The sequence below is a fragment of the Diplotaxodon limnothrissa genome, linkage group LG7 (genome assembly GCF_057381915.1).
Source record: "Diplotaxodon limnothrissa isolate DT_005_m linkage group LG7, D_limnothrissa_male_GT1.1, whole genome shotgun sequence".
Taxonomy (NCBI): Eukaryota; Metazoa; Chordata; class Actinopteri; order Cichliformes; family Cichlidae; genus Diplotaxodon; species Diplotaxodon limnothrissa.
In genome coordinates, this window is record NC_140602.1 from 60,128,994 (window position 1) to 60,151,257 (window position 22,264).

General features: G+C 39.1%; 1 protein-coding gene across 1 annotated transcript; it reads right to left on the reverse strand.

Annotated features, from left to right (window-relative positions):
- Window positions 1-468: 468 nt before the first annotated feature.
- Window positions 469-16,713, reverse strand: fbxw2 (F-box and WD repeat domain containing 2). The gene is made up of 8 exons (XM_085358574.1): window positions 16,453-16,713; window positions 15,435-15,727; window positions 14,173-14,395; window positions 11,319-11,513; window positions 6,459-6,592; window positions 6,226-6,312; window positions 5,940-6,109; window positions 469-1,329 (listed from the first exon to the last, which is right to left on the reverse strand). Exons 2-8 carry the CDS (start codon window positions 15,699-15,701, stop codon window positions 1,041-1,043), a joined length of 1,365 nt encoding a protein of 454 aa, XP_085214700.1. The 5' UTR covers window positions 15,702-15,727; window positions 16,453-16,713; the 3' UTR covers window positions 469-1,040.
- Between the last annotated feature and the right edge of the window lie 5,551 nt (window positions 16,714-22,264).

A 22,264-nucleotide genomic window follows, 5' to 3' on the forward strand; every position in this document is an offset into this window, starting at 1 on the left:
TAGTTTTTAACATCAAATGAACTGAAAAGGCACCCCAACTCACTCAAGCTGACACTGAAACCTCTTATCATATAATCTTCAGTGGAATTTAGTGAAAACGCCCAATATTGTACATTGTATACATATACACCAATTCAGCAAAAATGTCACTTAAACACGCAGTTAAGTGGTGTTAATCTTTATATTCCCATCTTATTTCAAAACAGTTGCTGTGTTTACTGCAGTGGATCTCGTAATTCGAGGTGTGGACAACCAGCGGAAAATATGGTGTCAAACCAAGTTAAATGACAAAATTTATGCAAAGAAAATAAACTAAAGTCTGACACATATATACACATATATACATATATATACACATATATACATATATATATATGTGTCAGACTTTAGTTTATTTTCTTGCAGGGTGAGACAGACTTGAGTGTCAACTTTCTGCAAATTCTGAAAGGAGGAATACCAGAGGAAGTTCAAAAACCACTGGTTTAAGGCAACCCTGCTTTTCCTGATGGAGACCAATATTTAAGCAGGTCAGTGTGGAGACTGGCTTGACAATGGATGTGCTCTTGGTGCATGCAACATGACCTAATAGTGTTTATAAAAGTTCACCCAGAAATAACACCCAATCACACACTGCAAAACTGCCTAACACATTTCCTCTTTCACAGCTGAGGCCATCACAGGAGAATTTCTATGATGGTATTTATTCTGGGGGCCAACTATTAGCAATTACTGGTCTTCACACTAAGTCTGTTTTTCTTCTTTGTCCAAGATAAGAAAACCAGTGAAAGGTTTTCAGGGTTCTTTAGAAATCAGGAACGATTGTACAAGGTCAGAAAAATGATTTCTTCATCTTCCATTTCCAACTGTGAGTGCTCATGTGGGTTTCTAGAGGATGACTGTATGCTGAAGAAAAAATGGCTAAAAAGAAAATGCTTTGGTCCATGTATGATCTATCTTGGCAGTTAGGGTTGATATATTCCAGAGCATGCATGACGCAGCTCATATTCTAGCAGTCTCAGGTACACTGACCCTGTCTGTGTTTATCCGTTCTCCTTCCACAGTACTAAGTGAATGCTATGGTCTGGCATGCTGGTGGCAAACACCAGTCCAGAGTCATTGCCCCCATCCAAACCGTTAAGCCAAGAGGTCACGCCGGCCAGAAAGCTGGATCCTCGCTTGGATTTTCTATACGCTGGTAGAGGCCAACGGCCTGAGATAGCCTCTGTCCTCAGGTCCATCACATACAAGAAGTGGTTGTCAAAAAGAAGCGCAAACACTTCACCAAAGCTGAGCAGGGACAGGTTGGCTGGATCTTGCATTTTTATCACCCTGGGAAAATAAAGATAAGCTGCATTTAAAGTTGCCAAAATATAATCGGTTACTCATGAGTTTGCTCTGATTGTACATGCAAAGAGTTTAAAAAACAACAACAACAACAACTAAATGGCTAGATGCTCTATAGCATAATGGTCTACACATTTGTTTTAAGTATAATCATAAAATTAGAGAGGCCGTCTGTCACCCAAATCCAAATTGGAACTGAATCCACAGAAAAGGGGCCTGAAAGCTAAAGGCTCTACCTCCCATGCTACTTTTAAATACTCTTGGAACTACAACTAAGTCAGGAATCTAAGATTAAAGGGGTGGTGATATGAGGTGTTTAAGATGGGACCTTATTACTGTACATTTGTGAGTCACACCAGGGAGTCGAGCACTTCTGATTTAAGGCTTTTTCAGAAGAGCCACAGTATCCATCGTCGTACACAGTGAGGATGTAACACTATTGGCAAGATAATCAACCTCTGTGCGAGTACAGTTTAGGTAGCTGTTCTGCATTGTGTTGGCACACAGCATTGAAAATGTTAACAGTGGAGGAATTACATTTGAACTTAGTTACACCACTTTCAGAAACACATCTACTGTAATGAAACATATTCCCCACTGTTGTGCAATCAATTATAGTAAATCGAAATTTTATTAAAAAGGGATTTCTTGAGTATGATTTAAGTGGTGGGTGGTCTCATATACATTTTGATGGAAGTCACCTGAGTCTAATAACAGATTAAATATAGTGTTGTGTAGTGTGCTCAGCATCTACAACAGGGGTGTCCAACTCCAGGCTTCAAGGGCTGGTGTCCTGCAGGTTTTAGACATCACCCTGGGTCAACACAACTGAATCAAATGATTAGTTCATTACCAGGCCTCTGGAGAACTTCAAGACATGCTGAGGAGGTCATTTAGCCATTTAAATCAGCAGTGTTGGATCAAGGACACATCCAAAACCTGCAGGACACTGGCCCTTGAGGCCTGGAGTTGGACACCCCTGATATACATGAATATTAAAATCACCCATATTAATCACTTTACCTGACCTGAGTACTAAATAAGATAAAAGTCTGAGAATTCAGATGGAAACTGAGTAAAGGCCAGGAGAATGATATACAACAAATAACGTTGTGAGTTTTCCAGTTACAATGTACAAGGCTAAGATTTAGCCTTTCAAGTTAATTACAACTCTGCTTGGGTCTTTGGTTGATTATTTAACTGGAGTCAAAGACTGCTGCCACTCTTCGGCTTATGCTTCGAGGATTCTAACAGTATGACTTGGGGATGCTGATTCATCCTACTCCAATCAGGCTACTTTTCAATCAAACAGGATTTTTTAGAGGTTCAGGAATTTCAGAGGGGTGCCAACAAAACAAATATCAATAACAAATTTTCAATCCTAACTTTTTCACGTCTCCATAATTTTTCTTGTAACTGCCTTGATCTTTTGCTCATATTGAGGCTACAGGCTGGTTGGTGGCTGGCTCTAAGCTTTGGATAGCTTTAGCCACTTTGACTTAGCTCCTTTAAATTATACATGTTCTGTTGGTTGAGGGTGATTTAAGTGTATAATTAGGTTTGTTTTTGTGGTGTGAGGTATTTAACTTTGACAAACTATGTGCCTCTACTCAGAGTAAAGAGTTTCCATGCTATCAACTAGAGATGGCACGATACCACTTTTTTATGTCCGATACCGATACCGATATCATAAATTTGGATATCTGCCGATACCGATATGAATCCGATATAGTGTTTTTTAATCAACAAAACTGTTTTTTAAATATCTTGCTGCATTTTGTATAAGTTCATACTCAAGTTTAAAACAACAACTACACTAAAGCTATTCTGTTATACCTGTATGCAAAAAAAATGTTTCATAGTTCAGCAATACTGATCAATCTAATAAACTTAAACCTACACCATCCTCCCTATTCTGGTATTTTAAAGAGTACGTAGCATAAATATTAAGCAACCTAACTAATAGGGTTCCAACTCCCAGCAACAACAAAAATAAATAAATAAAAAATAGGGAACCACCCCTCACGCTCCACCTCATGATGCTTAATCGACGTAATCAACCTTAATTTGATGCAGTGTGAAAAAAATGCACAGAAATCAATTATTTTTCAAGAAATATTAAATAGATTCAACATCTTTCTTCAACAGAATTGCAGACTGCACAGATGGTACCTTCCCAAAGGAAAAAGTACTATAGCTTACTAGGGTATATATATTAGACTTAATAGTTACTATATACAGTAATTGACTTCTATTCATTTTGCATCAAATTAAAACTTTGGGTGTCAGATAATTATTTATTAAAAGCTTGACATTTTAAATGAGAATAAGAAAGAAAAGTATGTCTTTGTGCCCCCTTTTCCCTGTTAATGCCCTATCGGCCCCCCTGGCTAAACTTTGCTAGATCCGCCCCTGCACAGTTACCAGCGTCAGCTACGTAGAAAAAGATCCTCGAGTAGAAAGTAATATTAAATACATTCTAACAACAGCTGATCAAGCTTAAACGTGCTTCTGTTGTTCAGCCGCTGGTTTCCTCTTTCTGGTGCAAAGTGGGCCAAAAACAAACTAGAGACACGGACTCACGACAGAAAAGCTGATCAGCTGATCGTTAAGCAGTTTCATGATTGAAGTAGCAGCAAGAAGAGGCAGTCGCTCCATATATCGTTTGTTAAGCTTAACGCAGGAATGCTTTACAAACATTCAGAGATGGACTTACACACTTGCTTTACTTCTCTCGGGGATAACTTTGTCGGAGATGAAATGCCGGGTTGCTAGCGAAGCTCCAAATGCTATCCAGAGCACCGACAGGTCCCGCATGCCACAGCCGCTCTATCACGTGATGCATACTGCTCCAACGTGCTAACGTTCTGAGGTGAGTTACGGCGTATTGCAAGTTTTGTGAGGTGGTTTCGTGATATTTAATGGATCGGATTACATTTTTTATTTTTCTCCGATATCCGATCCAGTAATTTAGGTCAGTATCGGACCGATACCGATACGTAATATCGGATCGGTCCATCTCTACTATCAACATGTTAGTGTTTCACTGTGAGAGCGCATGGAACTATTTGCCTGTGCCGCTGTGTGCATGTTTATATGTATGAAATGGATGAGCTCATAATGAGTATGTGAAGCCAGTCAGCTGGTCACCAAGAAATTACCTGACTCCGGTCCATAGCCGGTCAATCGGTGTATCTCTAGTGGAAATCACTCAGACTCGACTTGGATCGACTGGCTTTCCATTACAATCACTACCACCTAATGTGGTAGGTACTATTTTAGTACCTAGTACCAGGTACAATGGCCTAATGGAAAACCCTGAAAACTGTGGTGAGTTGATCCGAGTAGATACTAATGGAAAGGGGGTTTTAGATTTTCGCAGATTTTTTTCAGTGTTTACTGTAACCACGTTGATTAGTATTGGGTTTTTTTTCCCCAGACCAGAAATAAAACGTTTAGAACGCTCATGGGCCTTCATATTTATATCTACAGTCTATATCAAAATGTATTTTCCAACCTGTTCTTGCAATGATGACAACTTGTAATTTCATTAAGGTTTCATATTATTTATTTAAATCCGAAATGATAGCCAAGTCACCTCTCATTCACTCCATTACATTTCGTAAACCGTCTGTCTCCCCTGCATATTATAGATTAATTATAGAGATTATAGAGCCAGGTGGAACTAGAATTCGGTATGTTATCAAATTTCCCCTTACACGCCATAATTGCTGATAGAGAACTGGCAGTTAAATCTAGAACAAAAGCAAACTGATGGATAAACCACACTAAAATATGTCAGTGGTCAATTTGGGTCGGTTTTACATGTTGCATTTTTTCTGATGTTGTGCTTATGACACAAAGCTTTTCCTAACCAGTCTCTATGTGTTAGCCCTGTGACAAACTAGCGACCTTTCCAGAGTGTACCCTGCCTCTCGCCATAAGACAGCAGGGATGGACTCCAGTCCCCCCGCGACCCTGAAAATGTTAAACTGAAGAGAATGGATGAATGGAATTATAATCTGAATTTCAGGGTTACAGCCTTGTCATCAATACAAATTGAACAGGTGATCAAATAATTATTTCCTCCACTTTAGTACAACCCTCATGATCTTACAACTTTAAAATCCCAAAAGAATGTCATATGGACATCTTGGGAAGGAAATGTGAACAAGGTGATCGACGGACACTTTCCTTGGTTACTTCAGTTTTTAACTAGCTTTTTGTATGCTGTAGTTTTATTTGATTTTCTCTATCCATCCATCCTCTTGTGCTTATCCTTATGAGGGTTGCAGAAGAGCTGGAGCCTATCCCAGCTATCACAGGGCGAGATGCAAGGTACACCCTGGACAGATTGCCAGTTTGTCACAGGGCTAACACAGAGAGATAGACAACCACTCACGGAGGAACTGCAGGAGGAAACCGGATTACCTGGAGAAAACAAAACGCAAACACAGGGAGAACATGCAAACTCCACACAAAAAGGGCCCGGTCTGATGGGGGAGTGAAACTCAACAGTACTAACCACTGCATTTTCTGTTCCTACTTCATACTAGGCACCTGCATGTTTTCTAAAATTATGCAACCTATTTTACCTGAGAATCTCAAAACTGGCAAAATCCCACTGATAGACTCCGAGGTCAGAGCTGCATATGATGTAGCGTCCATCAAACTGCAGGCGAGGTTGGAGGCTGATGCTGCGGTCCTCTGACACCGACAGTGTCTTTAAACACTTGCAGTTGATCTCTCGGCCTAAAGGCCATACCTGTACACAAAACACAGGACTGGCTCCATCTTATGGACTCTTTAGATATAGCAGGTCATGTATGATGAACAAGTCGTTTTCCTTTAAAACACATTAACTATGAAAGGGAACATTACCTTAATCTCATACTTGTCAGCACTGAGGAGAATGTAATCACCAGGACTGTGCACCATTGATTCCACTTCACTCTTCTGTAGTATCACCTGATAACAGAAAATCAACAAAAGTTTCACATCTTTAAAACAACAACAAACAAAAAACATTAAGATTGGTTATTTCCTGCCAGTAATTGAAGTAATGGAAATAAGTTTCACACAAACTCAGACAAAAAAAAACATAAAATTCTGACCTTTGTTACCCACTCAGTGTGTCCAGTCAGCGTGTTGAGACAGGCACCAGCAGATAAAGCCCAGACCTTCACTGAGAAGTCTGCAGAGCCGCTGACAAGTACATCCAGCTCATCATTGTAGTCGACACTGAAAACTGCACACGTGCACATACACATGCGCGCGCACACACACACACACAGTTAGGAGCTGTCGCACACATTAAACATGTAGCTATTCTTGTTGGCAGATAATACCAAGCTTTGCCTAGGAGAAGTTCCACTAGTATAACAAAAATGGAACTGTCCCATTCTTGATAACCCTCATCTTTACAAAAGCTCTTGAATCCACCAGTGACTGTTTCAGTGTACTCCATCTCTCTACTCTGGCATATGGCATAGAAACTGAACATTTAACAGTGTTTCCTGAAAACCCTCTCCTGTCTGATCATTTCCTGATAACATTTACATTTACAATAATTGATTACACAGCAGTGGAGAGTAGACTTTATCAAAGTAGATGTCTTTCTGAAAGCGCTGTAACTAAGTTTAAGAATATAATCCACCCACTGTTATCATCTTCAATGCCCTGTACCAACACAGAGCAGAGCAGCTATCTGAACGCTACCCCATCAGAGGTCGATTATCTTGTTAATAATTTCACCTCCTCACTACGTACGACTCTGGATACTGTAGCTCCAGTGAAAACTAAGGTCTCTAATAGAGCTGGGCGATATGAGATTTTTTCATATCACGATATGTTTTTTTCATTTCAGTCGATAACGATATCTATCACGATATAAGCCAAATAACTATATTTGTAAGATTTTAATGTGCCGTTGCTCACAAGTAAAATGTGAAATAATCAGCAGCTTGTTTTGATTTAAATATTTATTTCTCATAATAAGTTCAACAGGGTAGATGTACTTAAGGAACATGAGACTTTTTCAGATAAATAAAGGCAAATATTGCAAACTACACAAAAGGCAGCCGCTAAAGCGTTTAAGTTTCAAAATAGAACAAACGAAACAGACTAAATTGTCAATTCCACTTAGAAACAAAATATTAATTCTAAAAATAAATCTTAGTTTGTTTTACAGAAGAACAGACAAAACTGACTAACTTTTGTCAATATCAAATAAACTGAGAACTAAAAGGAAATTCTCAATCTCTCCTTGTTGTATAGCTTAGCTTTTCAAACAGTTTTAACAGTTACTTTAGTCTGACAAAAGCCGAATGACGAATTAGCGCTTCCAGTCAGAGACTGAGGCTACGTCCACACGTACACGGGTATTTTTGAAAACGGAGATTTTCCGTTTTCGTTTTAAAAAATAATCCCGTCCACACATAAAGGCAGAAATGAAGGAAAACGCTGCTATGAACATGCCAAAGCAGCAGGTGGCGCTAGATTCCTAACCGTGCAGAAATGTTGGCCAATCAGAAGTCTAGAAGCCTCGGTGGGAAAAAGTAAACAAAGCTGGGGCATAGAAGCAGAACCGAGTCGTATGTGTGGACGGACAGTAACTGTGTGTATATGTAAGCATTTAAACACTGCAGAGAGTAGAATTAACAGTATTGTAGAAATTCATTTCACCGAAACAATAACGTGGCGCACAGTGTGATGCATGCACCAGTTTATTGTATTTCCAGACTTGCTTTCGGCACAATTTGCAGTGCACGCTACTCTGTTTTTTGTCAGACTTGAAATAGCCGAAATACCTTCACACTACGGAACTTCTATGGCTCTTCCGTTCGACAATCTCTCCGGCATTGGAACCATCATCTGTTTTCTCTTCGGTCACGCTCGGTTGATTTTTCTAGTCGGCACACTCATTTCCTCCATTACGCGCTGGCTCCATTACCCGCTGGCTGCTTCCCAAACAAACACACGTGCAGCTTGGCACTTGTGCTGTACGTAACAAGTCACGCGACGTGACGCTGCGGCTGTGATTGGTTCGGCTCTGGGCTACTTAATTTGGATTGGCTGACCTTCTTTTTTTTCTTTTTTTTTTTAAGAGGACAAGAGCGGCGAGGTCTATCGCGATAGCTTAATTTCTCTATCGAGTAAAAGTTATATCGCGATACATATCGTTATCGTTCTATCGCCCAGCTCTAGTCTCTAATCAGAAGTACCTGACTCCGTGGTATAATTCTCAAACACGTAGCCTAAAGCAGATGACTCATAATCTGGAGAGGAAATGGCGTGTCACAAATGTAGAAGATCATCATTTAGCCTGGAGAAATAGTTTTCTGCTTTATAAGAAAGCCCTCCGCAAAGCCAGAACATCTTACTATTCATCACTGATTGAAGAAAATAAGAACAACCCCAGGTTTCTCTTCAGCACTGTAGCCAGGCTGACAAAAAGTCAGAGCTCTGTTGAGCCAACCATCCCTTTAACGGTAACTAGTAATGACTTCATGAACTTCTTCACAAATAAAATTTTTATCATTAGAGAAAAAATTACCAATAATCATCCCACAGATGTAATATTATCTACAGCTACTCTTAGTACCATTGATGTTAAGTTAGACTCTTTTTCTCCAATTGATCTTTCTGAGTTAACTTCAATAATTACTTCCTCCAAACCATCAACGTGTCTTTTAGACCCCATTCCTACAAAACTGCTCAAAGAAGTCCTGCCATTAATTAATTCTTCAATCTTAAATATGATCAACCTATCTCTAATAATCGGCTATGTACCACAGGCCTTCAAACTGGCTGTAGTTAAACCTTTACTCAAAAAGCCATCTCTAGACCCAGCAGTCTTAGCTAATTATAGGCCAACCTTCCTTTCATATCAAAAATCCTTGAAAGAGTAGTTGTCAAACAGCTAACAGATCATCTGCAGAGGGATGGCTTATTTGAAGAGTTTCAGTCAGGTTTCAGAGCTCATCACAGCACAGAAACAGCTTTAGTGAAGGTTACAAATGATCTTCTTATGGCCTCTGACAGTGGACTCATCTCTGTGCTTGTCCTGCTAGACCTTAGTGCAGCATTCGATACTGTTGACCATAATATCCTATTAGAGCGATTAGAACATGCTGTAGGTATTACAGGTACTGCGCTGCAGTGGTTTGTATCATATCTATCTAATAGACTCCAATTTGTGCATGTAAATGGAGAGTCCTCTTCACACACTGAGGTTAATTATGGAGTTCCACAGGGTTCAGTGCTAGGACCAATTCTGTTTACATTATACATGCTTCCCTTAGGCAGCATCATTAGAAGACATAGCATACATTTTCACTGCTATGCAGATGACACCCAGCTCTATCTGTCCATGAAGCCAGATAGCACACACCAATTAGTTAGACTGCAGGAATGTCGTAAAGACATAAAAATCTGGATGGCCGCTAACTTTCTGCTTCTTAATTCAGATAAAACTGAGGTTATTGTACTCGGCCCTGAAAATCTTAGAAATATGGTGTCTAACCAGATTCTTACTCTGGATGGCATTACCTTGGCCTCCAGTAACGCTGTGAGGAACCTTGGAGTGATTTTTGACCAGGATATGTCCTTCAACGCACATATTAAACAAATATGTAAGACTGTGTTCTTCCATTTGCGCAACATCTCTAAAATTAGAAATATCCTGTCTCAGAGTGACGCTGAAAAACTAGTTCATGCATTTATTACTTCCAGGCTGGACTACTGTAATTCATTATTATCAGGATGTCCAAAAAACTCGCTGAAAAGCCTTCAGCTAATCCAAAATGCTGCAGCAAGAGTTCTGACAGGGACTAGAAAGAGAGAGCATATTTCTCCTGTTTTGGCTTCCCTTCATTGGCTTCCTGTTAAATCCAGAATTGAATTCAAAATCCCGCTCCTCACATACAAGGTCTTAAATAATCAGGCCCCATCTTATCTTAATGACCTTGTAGTACCATATCACCCTATTAGAGCACTTCACTCTCGCTCTGCAGGCCTACTTGTTGTTTCTAGAGTATTTAAAAGTAGAATGGGAGGGAGAGCCTTCAGTTTTCAGGCCCCTCTTCTGTGGAACCAGCTTCCAGTTTGGATTCGGGAGACAGACACTATCTCTACTTTTAAGATTAGGCTTCAAACTTTCCTTTTTGCTAAAGCATATAGTTAGGGCTGGACCAGGTGACCCTGAATCCTCCCTTAATTATGCTGCAATAGACGTAGGCTGCCGGGGGATCCCCATGATGCATTGAGTTTTTCCTTTCCAGTCACCTTTCTCACTCACTATGTGTTAACAGACCTCTCTGCATTGAATCATATCTGTTATTAACCTCTGTCTCTCTTCCACAGCATGTCTTTTATCCTGTCTTCCTTCTCTCACCCCAACCGGTCGCAGCAGATGGCCGCCCCTCCCTGAGCCTGGTTCTGCCGGAGGTTTCTTCCTGTTAAAAGGGAGTTTTTCCTTCCCACTGTCGCCAAAGTGCTGGCTCATAGGGGGTCATATGATTGTTGGGTTTTTCTCTGTATCTATGAAGCGCCTTGAGGCGACTTTTGTTGTGATTTGGCGCTATATAAATAAAATTGAATTGAACTGAATTACTCTTTTTAATCCCCAAACTTGGTGGCAGATGACTGCTAAATATTCCACAGTGTACAGAAATGTGCACAGACAGTTGGGTTATATTTTTTGCCATTTCCTTTTAGGTTTGTTTCAAAACTGTCTGTGGACTTGTGTTTCTTGCCTAATCAGACTTTTTTAATGCCTTTGTTTTGACAGATTTTAAAGTTCCCTTGCCATATAAAGCACTGTCACAAAGAGATAACATAAAATACTAAAAATAACGCTTCTTCCATGCAAAGTTGACCGTTTCGCTATTGACCACATGTTATCTGCCTCTCCTCTAGCATTAATATGCTTCCTATTCTAGATAAGGACATAATTGCTCAACACTGAAACCAACCTGCTCCTGTGTGGCCACGGAATTGCTGGATTTTAGCCCCTGTACTCCACTCCCAGCATGCAATAGTGTTGTCAAAGGACCCAGTCACCAGCTTCTGTTCATCAAATTTTACTGTGGCACAGGTGTGTGTCTGAATTCCATAAATGCACTGTCCAGTACGCACATCCCATAATTTGGCAGAGAGATCGTCAGATCCTGAAAAACAAGTAAAAACCATCAGTGTTACTGCTGTAGTGACAGGTTCAACCTACATGAGTGTATATAGAAGGCTCAACATGTACAAGCCCTCACACACTGAGAATGAAACAAACATTACAAACAATGCTTCCACACCTATTCCAGACATGGTCTGCATGAAAGAAGACAAAACTGGGTATACTCAAAACAACCCTTATGAGTGTGCTACTGGTAGAAACTACTGTGCCATAATGTGATACAGATGAAAAAACAACAACAACAGCAACCTATACAGTACCATTAACAAGTATATGTCTTAGTTTTTATTTTTTGCATGTTTGTCATACTTTGGGCCCTGAAGCAAGGGCACTCAAGTTATGCGGCAGGACAATGATCTGAAACGCACGAGCAAGTCCACTACCAATTGTGTGGGGGTTTTTTTTGTTTTTTTTAAATACAACAAGACAAAAAACAGTTATCCCAAATACTTTAGTGCAGTTCTTGCTGGCAACAACGGCACAAACAGTTGTTAGGGTTAAGGTGCAATTTCTGTTTCACACACGGCCAGGTAGGTTTGGATTAGGGCTGCCCTAGTTATCATTTATATATCACTTTAAGCAAGACAAATGTAGATACAAGACAAGAGAGGATAACTCACACGCCTATCTTTTTTCCTAGTAACTCTCTCGTCTCTATTTTATCTATCAAACTTCCAAAGAAGAACCAACAGTAGCTAAAACAGACTCAAAGAAAAAGTGTTTTTATGATAACTATGAACCTGAGTGAAAGTCAGCCTCTTCCTACAAGGGTGCAGAGAATGGAAAAACTGTGTTGGAATATGAAATGTAAAATAAAAAGCATATGAAACCATCAATGCGGTGTGTGTGTGTGTTGTTTGGGGTGTAAGAAGTTGGCAAAGTATTTCAGGTAGCAGCTTCCTAAGTTGTAAAGTTTCCATTAACTACCATTTCCTATTGGAAATGGTAGTTAATGGAAACAGTAGAGGACAAATTAAGGTGTGGTTTTAAGATCTTAAGGCCAGGAACCCGTCAGAGAAACTTGCTGATGATAGAAAAGAGATATCATGTTGTATGCTTAATATTCCTAGTAATGAAATCCCAGAAAGTTAATTCTGTTTATCTGCACTACGAATTTCCAGTAGGTGAAACCTCTGATCACTCATTCAAGTGACTTCTGTTTTCTGTATAAGGTTTCCTCAAGATTATATAGATTGTACAGGTGCATAACAAATATCAACCATGAACTAGCATCATTACCTAACATTGAGCCACAAGTGCAGTTTCATGATCATTAATATGCAAATTGATCAAACTGATCAAAGTCCAATTTGAGTACTATTAAAAATTCTGCAATAAAAGCATAGTCCAGACATCCTCTCATATGCATATATTTAAATTATAGATTTTGAATAAATCTATAATCATTAAAAGCAAACTTTTTTTTCATTTACCCATTATTGGGTATGGTGTATAGAGTTTAAATATAAATCCATTTCGGAACAAGAGAAGTACTGTGAATACTTTCTGGACGCATTGCATGTGAATGACTCCTGGGTGAAAATCAAATTTCAAGACGTACAACAATTTACTGATTACATTAACACATCAGGTTCACCACAGAAGGAAAGACAAAATCACGTGGTAGTGTTCTTGAACTTAAATTACCGTGAACAACAGGGAACATTTGAAAGTTGTAAACTGACACATACCAATCAGTTTTTAAGGTTTTGACTATCATCATCCACTCAAACACAAATTGTGTGACATCAGGACTCTACAACACAAAGTGAACACCATCCCCATAGACAATGGATATCATATCAAAGAGGCCCTGAGTAAATGTGGTTATCGCAACTGTGCATTTGTCAAAGCTCAGAAGACAGCTAAAGAATGTTCCAGGCGAGAGAGAGATCAACTACTTCCTAAACGAAAACCAATGGTAAGATCTTATGTGTCCGGAGTATAAGAAATGTGCTTTGTCTATGCCAAAAGCACTATGCCAAAAGCTGGACCTTATACTACGTAATTTATGAATTCAGCAGGGGATCAAACAATTAATTCCCCTGCTGTACGTGAAAAGTGAACTGTCACCTCTGAACTAAGGAGTGTGCTAAGATTGAAGACATTTCCCAACTCTTGTTAATAGTACTCATGGACGTTAATCCATGGTCATGACAATTTCCAAATCAAATTCCTTTTTAAATAGAAACAAAAAACAAAAAACAAAAAAAAAACCATAGGCCCGGTGACAGATCTATTTTATAAGCACTCTTTAAATGACTATAACTCTTACCATTGCGCTTAAGAGAAAATTGAAATGGTTTTAACCCTTTGAAACACATCATATATCAGTATTTTTAGTGTATTCAGTGAATAGTTTTATATTTACTTTTTGTCTATACAGATGTCAGATGATAGACTTGTTTAAACGCTATTTTCAAACTGCAGTTTTTCATGTGTGTATGGGTACATTTCTCAGGACATGATGTGAAGTTAAACTAAAAGGAGTGTTAGTATTATGAGGTTGACAGAAATATCTCTGGATAAAACTGATGAGCTGTACAGCACTGTGTCATGACTCTATCGTAGACGTTTGAGAGCTACCAATTTGATATTTTGCTACTCTAATAAAGACAGAACACACAGTCATGGGGTACCTGTGCAGAGGAGGCCGTCCTTGTAATAAAGAGCATATACTCGAGCACTGTGACCAATAAGTGATGACGTCTCAAAGGCTTCTTGATCCTTTAACTGCATCATACGCAGCTTAGCCTTCAGGTAGACCCCCTTCCAATGTGATGCATCCTGAATGGTCTCATCAGTCTTCCAGCCTAGCTCCCGACACACACCCTGCCACACCTCAGTGCAAGAGTTTATCACCTACCAAAAAAAAAAAAAGAAAAAAAAGAAAGAAAGTAAGAATAGTTGATATGTGAAACAAGTGTTGTCAGGCTCTGTGGATCAATAATAAACATCCTTAAAAACTTGATTATCCATCTGTGTCACAAAAATTAAGCTGTATGACGGATTTAATCAATTAAATTTCCACCTGTAATTCACTTTGCTCATGCTTCATATAATCATTATCTATACATTTCAACAAACATATCAGAAAGTCCATGCAAACAACAATATATATAACGTATATGCCACTTGGTGGAGAGGTTCATATTCATCTAACTATGAGAATGTATACAGTCTTGGTAATCTAAATATGTGTTCACTTTTTATGCAAGGAAACAAAAGTCATCCCAAAACACAGATGTCACAAGCATTTTACATCACTGGCCCCACATACAGCCCACTTTGATGTTAAGTGGGCTGGACCAGTAACACTACATGATAAATGTGTAAAATTAGTGCATAAAACGCAGTCTTGTATGCTTTTGCTCCCACATGTTATACTTTTAATGTGACAGTATTACAGATTCATCAACAGATCAATCCAGAGTGCTGACATGATGTCCATCTCAAGAGTATTCCACAAGAGCACTGAACAAACACTATTCTTTTTCACAGATACAGTAAACCAAGAAAAACAATGTTGAAAATACAACATGAATATATCACAATTGGAACTGTCAGTGAAGCTCATATGTGGGCATACATCAGTGCAACAACATCACTGTCTGTCAGTTTAGCTATTGACTGTATCTTTGGGCCTGGACAACCGTCATATCTGCATTTTTGGATTTAGGTTGTTATTGAGGATTAAATGGATACCTATAGACAGCATAATAACAGATAAGTACCTTCTACAAACCAAACAATTCTTTCAGAAGCTAATAGCTGCACTTTTATCAAAAACTGAAAGAAGGCATTAGATTTCACTGTGAATGTTTGTAATCATTATTTTCTTTTACAGTTCATTCCTTGAGGAAAGTCAGATAAACAAGGAGTCTGGAAATTTTAGAATTACCTTGTTCCATTGTTTGCAGACTAGGCAGCAGGTGAGCAAGGTCTGAGGATCCAGCCAGCGCAGCAAGTAGAAGGCCAACTCCAAGGGAAGAAGGCGCAAAAAGTCACGTTTCAGCAGTGTCTCTAGTCCATTCGAGAGATGGCGGAGCTGAGCAGCACCACTTAAAGATATGAGGTGGTCCAAAGACTGGTTGCGCTGCTGGTCATTTAGAGTAAGGAAAGTAGCAGAGACTGACTCCAGCCACCCCTCAAATGCTGCCTTCTCCATGGGCACATGAGAGCGACCTGCAAGAGCTATAAGAATAATGCAGGGTCCGACCTCATCAATTTGGTCAGGAGAAAACTACCAAACTCATCATACACAGAGACAGATTCAACATGCCCTCCAGTCATTGCAATATATATATATATATATATATATATATATATATATATATATATATATATATTTTTTTTTTTTTTTTTTTTTAAAGAGTACGTTTGAGCCCCTCCAACCCCTTAACATTTAAATCTCTTGAAGAATGAATGACGCCAATTCTGAATCCCTGAAAGGTCATGAACAATAACAGTACAAAATGTATGATTTAAGAAGTGTCCCTGGTTCAGACATTTAACCTGGATCAACCAGCATCATCTCCTCACTCATACAGCGTTTAAGATCCGGCCATAGCAGGGTAGCTAATAACCAAAGCTGCAGAAGGCTTTCCGTCAGGCTTCATAAAGCCTTCCGAGCCTGAAAACGACACATGAATGTAAAATAAAGTACATTCGGGTATATGTTTCACTTATTTAAAATTGAAATTTAAAGGAAGCCACTTTTATGGGCTCCCGTGTCTGCTTGTGCATTCGTTGTAAGTTAGCCTGACTAGCTAGCAACTTTTGTAGCTAACGTTAGCTCTGTAGCAGTGTTATTGTTTAGAGCAAACTAGCTACAAGTGGAAACACTCAAATACTTAGAGAACAGTATATGCTATTAAATGATTTATAACTGTAATTGGAAATTCAAATTGCCCACCAACCAGAGTTGCAGGGAGTTTCCGGATCAACACTTTCCCGGTTTAGGTCACATCGCTAAGTTAGCTGTCGAAAGCTAATCTGGCAACCACCAAGTTAAACGGATTCCAAAGAAAGCTAGTTTTGTAGTTGAGGTTAGCTAACAACCACGATAGTGCTTGTTTTTGTTAATTTTGAATTACACGTAAAACACGTAACGGTAGTCTTCGTTACAGCTCTATGGTGTAGATATTTCATGCAGCAGGGGAAAACGATAGCACCTTCTGACAGCATGAAACTATAATATAATGGAAACGCTACCCCTTCATAAGAGGTCGTTGTCACCCTCAGTATAATCTTACAGGAGGCAAAGTAAGAGTTTTTATCTCAAAACAACGGGCAACATTTAACAATATACAACCGCATATTTAGTAGCTTTGCCAGCATATTCAGTATACTTATACTTTATAACATTTTTGCATTTTTATTTTCAGCGTTCCCTCTTTTGACGCAACTTGCCTGCAAGACAATGCTGCTGGCACGAAAACAAATAGATTAACTAACTTCCGGTTTTCGCGCGAGTAGGTGTGTCCAGAGTCAGAACCCTTTTTTTAAAAGAAAAAAGGAGTATCAGTACGACGGAGTAATAGCGCCACGTTAAGAAAACAAAATATTATTGATCATTTTGAGAATAAAGTCGAAATTTCGAGATTAAAGCTCTATTTCGAGGAAAATAGTACAAATACTATTTTGAGAAGAAAGTCGAATAAAAAAAGTGAAAAAGTTAAATTTTGCTGCAGGCTTTGAATGGTAAAAAGTAGCACCACTTGGTGGACAAATATAAAATTAAAAATTGAACCGAGTAGTCCAAAAGAAAATCTTAGCATAAAGGAATGCATTAGTTATGTATGGAAGCTTCATTCCGTCACTAAAAAAACGCTATCCATAACTCGAAATAAGTAAAAATTTCGAGTTATTATAGATAGCATTTATTTATTTTTAGTGGTGGAAACAAGCTTCCATAGGATAGCAAGGAATGGTATAAGGTCTACCCCAGTACTCATCACCTCTAATGAAGGATATGCTACTAAGGAAAATAATGTGGGATGAATTAGTTACACTTTGATGGGGTAGAGCCCTCCAGTGAGATGTTTCAAGTGTCCGAGTTATGGATATGTGGCAGCTAGGCTGCTAGGATTCAAGGAAATTAATTTGGAAGAAATATGTCAAATTACCTATCCTCAGGACAGTGAAGCACAAAGAACAAAACAAAGTCAGCACTTAGGATGGGATGACACAGACACAGAGGACTTGTTCTAAAGAGGTTATGATCATGGCAACTAGTAGCATTTGCATACTGCTGTTTGTTATGCAGTGGAATGCTAGGAGCCTCATGGCAAATGAATAGGAATTCAAACATTTTCTAAGTGGTCATAATTAAAAGCCTAATATTACTTGCATTGTTAATATTACAAGAAAGTTGGTTTAAACCAAGGCTAGGTTTTGTGATTCCAAGATCCAAATTTGAGAGGAAAAATAAGGAGATAACCTTTTGGTGCTGGAACCTGTAAAACCTTTATTAGAAAAGGACTAGAAATGAATGCAATAATTGAGTGCATAATAACAGAAGTGTGGACAGACAGGGGAAAATTTACTGTTGTAAGTACATATAATTTCTGCATTACATTAGAGGAAGACTATTTCGTAGAAATTACAGATAAAATCGGTGTCCCTCTAATGTGGGTTGAAGACCTAAATGCACATAATGAGCTGTTGGGAAGCAAGAAGAAGGATAGAAATGGTATAGTAGTGGAGGAATTTATAGACAAATACAACTTGGTTGTTTCAAGTGACGGATAACCAACATGGTTTAGGACAAATCAATCAATATCATCATCTATTGACATTACATTTGTATCAGCTGATTGGTATTAGTTAGCAAATGTGGATTGTGGATTGCAAAATGTTTACTGGAGCGAAGTACAATGGGAAGTGGCCATACCCCCAAAATCAGTAGCAAATAATCAGTTGCTTAGTTGGAATGAGGAGTCAACAATACCCTCCCATAAGATTCAGTCTACAGCATTATATAATATTTTATTAGTGTCCTGTTAGACCCATTTATTTAAAAAAAAAAGAAAAAGAAAAAAGAAGACGAAACAAACAAATAAAAAACAGTCTCTTTACAGCTCCGAGATAGTCGTCATTTACTTCCGATATTTATGATATGGCATTATTTTTGTCAGTTAATAAAGACATATTTTAATATACCAGTTTAACCTTTGTTTTTGTTTTGTTTTTCTTGCTAACATTAGGGGGTATTGCCCTAAATATGAGTAACTAAAATGTTTTAAACAAATGTTGTGGTTGCAATATATTAAAGGGAAAAGTGTTTAAAATCTCACGAGGGGACATCAGTAGATCGCACTATTTTCTTATCCCTCCCAAGTCAAGTGAATGGTCTTAGCTAAGGGGACTGATGTAGGACAAACAACTTTGGCTGCTGTTTATTTGTTGCTTGCTGATGTTACATGTTCTGAATAAGAAACATTTTATTGTCATTAAATATCAGATGTTAAATTAAATGATAAGTTTTTACATTAACTTACATATTCCACTCTCCGTGTTCCTTTCATGCACCTTTGAAATGCAGCTGGTACATTTGATAATGCAAATGGCATCCTGCCCATCTAATATAGCTCCCAAGGAGTTGTGAAAGCTGTCAGGTACATTGATCCTTCTGCTATGAAACATTAGTGGTAGGCTTTTCCCTGGTCCAGTATGGAAAACCAGCTGGATCCCTCCAGTGAGTCAGTGAGAGCCTGGTTCTGGGTGGCTGTAGCTCAGGTGGCAGAGCAGGTCAGCCACTAATCAGAAGGTCGGTGGTTCGATCCCAGGCTGCCTCCTGGCTGCATGCCAAATATCCTTGGGCAAGATACTAACCCCATATTTGCCTGGTGGTGGTCAGAGGGCCCGGTGGCGCCAGTGTCCGGCAGCCTTGCCTCTGTCAGTGCGCCCCAGGGCAGCTGTGGCTACAATGTAGCTTGCCATCACCAGTGTGTGAATGACTGAATGTAGTGTAAAGCGCTTTGGGGTCCTTAAGGACTAGAAAAGCGCTATACAAATACAGGCCATTTACCATTTATTACGCATAACATAAATTTTCACTGCTATGCAGATAATACCCAACATCGATCCATGGAGCCAGATAATACACACCAATCAGTTAAACTACAGGCTTTAATTTCCTGCCTCTTAATTCAAATAAAACTGAGGTTATTGTATTCGGCGCTAAAAATCTCAGAGACTGGGGTTGGTCTGGCACTGTTTTGTTATTCAAGAGCTTATAATAAAGCTCTTGGCGTATGGAGCCATCCTTTTTCCTCACACACGACTGGAGCACCATAGGGTGACTAAGATTTAACAAACCATCTTTTTACCAATAACTCTGGAATTTGTTCTTTTACCTCCCTATCGACCGGCACATCATCCTTAAGTCTGATTTCTATTTACAGGGCTGAAACACGGCCTCTTCACAGAACATTTCTTCCACCACTTGTTGCTTTTCGGGGATCAGATGGCTAATGTCAGCTGGTGGAAAAGCAAGAGTTCTGTTTGGGGTTTACTGGAAAAAAGCTAATCTAAAAAGATTAACTGTTCTCTCATGCCAGAGACACAGTTTTCTGTGTCTCTGGCATGTCCAATCTCAGTCACCTTGGTGACCTGCTAAACTGTACCAAAAAATTTTCTCTTTGGTAGCATGATCTCATGTTTTAAGTGCTTAGAGATTAGTACCATGATATAGGGGTGGTGAGGGTTATTGAACTCCAGAAGGCCTTCCCTCAAACTCAGCTGTCCTCGGACATCGTCCTGCTCCACAGGTTCACACAAAAACAGTAGTCTGTACCAAACCTGGAATGACAGCACTCCCACTCTTACTGTAGCTGTGTCACAGTATTTTCTTGGTGGTACCTGGATGAAACTGACCATGGGAATCACTTGTTCACCATTCCAAAGACATCGCATCGGAGGCTAACAGCTGTGGGAATGGCATCACCTGAGAGTTCTTGTCTCTTGATAATCGCTTCAAGCACATTAGCTGCTAGTAGGTGCTGTTGCAGTGACAGCTGACTGACCAGGAAGGGGGCTTGAATGGTGAAACTGGAATTGTGATTCCCTCCTAAGATGAAGGTGATCTCTACCCAGCCATCTTAGGGGATGGTTTGGCAATTAACTGCATAAAGATCAAGGCTTAAATACCTGATCAGCGGCTACCCAGTGAAAGTTCAATTCTATTCATCTCATAGGTGAACATCATCAAAAATGGGCTGACACCCACATTCCCAATTATACAGTCAGATCCCTGCAGGAGCTTTTCAGTGAAGGAAAGGCAAGTTTATTTGTATAGCACAATTCAACAACAAGGTGATTCAAAGTGCTTTACAGAGACATTAGAAACAAAAACAAATAAAAAGCATGATTTAAAATTGATTAAAACAAGCAAACAAACAAACCAACTAATTAACAAACAAACAAACAAAACAGTATATAAAATCAAAACAGATTAAATCAGTAGTTAAATGTAAGTTTTGAAATTTAAGCTTAAAAGTGTGGATTTGGTGCTTTATTCAAATGCAGCTGAGAATAGGTGTCTTCAACCTGGATTTAAATAAACTGAGTGTTTCAGCTGATCTGAGGCTTTCTGGGAGTTTGTTCCAGATATAAGGAGCATAAAAGCTGAATGCAGCTTCTCCGTGTCTGGTTCTGACTCTGGGAACTGATAAAAGACCGGATCCAGATGACCTGAGGGATCTGAAAGGTTCATACTGGGTCAGGAGGACTCGAGCAGCAGAGTTCTGAATGAGCTGTAGTTGTCTGACTGATTTTTTAGGTAGACCTGTAAAGATGCTGTTACAGTAGTCAAGCCTACTAAAGATGAATACATGGACTTGTTTTTCCAGGTCCTGTTGAGACATCAGATCTTTTATCCTTGAAATATTCTTGAGGTGATAGTAAGCCGATTTTGTTATTGTCTTAATGTGTTTTTCTAAGTTTAGGTCTGCATCCATCACTACACCCAAATTTCTCGCCTGGTTTGTGGTTTTTAGGTGTATAGATTGAAGTTCTCTGGTGACCTGTAATCGTTCTTCTTTGGCGCCAAAGACTATTACCTCAGTTTTGTTTTTGTTTAGCTGGAGAAAATTGTGGCACAACCAGTCATTAATTTCCTCGATGCATTTACCAAGAGCTTGTACAGGGCCTTGGTCTCCTGGTGACATTGTGATATATATTTGTGTGTCATCTGCATAGCTATGATAGTTTATTTTGTTGTTTTTTATAATCTGTGCCAGTGGGAGCATGTAAATGTTAAACAGAAGGGGTCCCAAGATGGAACCTTGGGGAACTCCACATGTGATACTTGTGTGCTCAGATGTGAAGTTACCTATTGATACAAAGTATTTCCTGTTTTCTAAGTATGTTTTGAACCAGTTTAGTACAGTTCCTGAAAGACCTGCCCAGTTCTCCAGTCGTTTGAGTAATATGTTGTGGTCAACTGTATCAAATGCTGCACTGAGATCCAGTAAAACGAAGACTGACATTTTTCCACTGTCTGTATTCAGACATATGTCATTGAACACTTTGGTCAAAGCGGTTTCAGTGCTGTGGTTCTGTCTAAAACCTGACTGGAAGGCATCATAGCAGTTATTCTGTTTTAAGAAGTAATTGAGCTGTTGAGAAACTGCTTTTTCAATGATCTTACTTAAAAATGGGAGATTTGAGATCGGCCTGTAGTTGTTCATTTGTGTCTTGTCAAGATTGTCCTTTTTCAGTATAGGT

Bases quoted from the DNA above. Each gene is read 5' to 3' on its own strand.
- fbxw2 (XM_085358574.1), bottom strand. From the start codon at position 15,701: ATGGAGAAGGCAGCATTTGAGGGGTGGCTGGAGTCAGTCTCTGCTACT. The intron at 6,110-6,225 runs GTAATGTTCCCT...TTTTGTGTACAG, and splicing joins CTGACAAGTATGAGATTAAG to GTATGGCCTTTAGGCCGAGA. The intron at 1,330-5,939 runs GTAAAATAGGTT...TTATTTTCCCAG, and splicing joins GCCAGTTTTGAGATTCTCAG to GGTGATAAAAATGCAAGATC.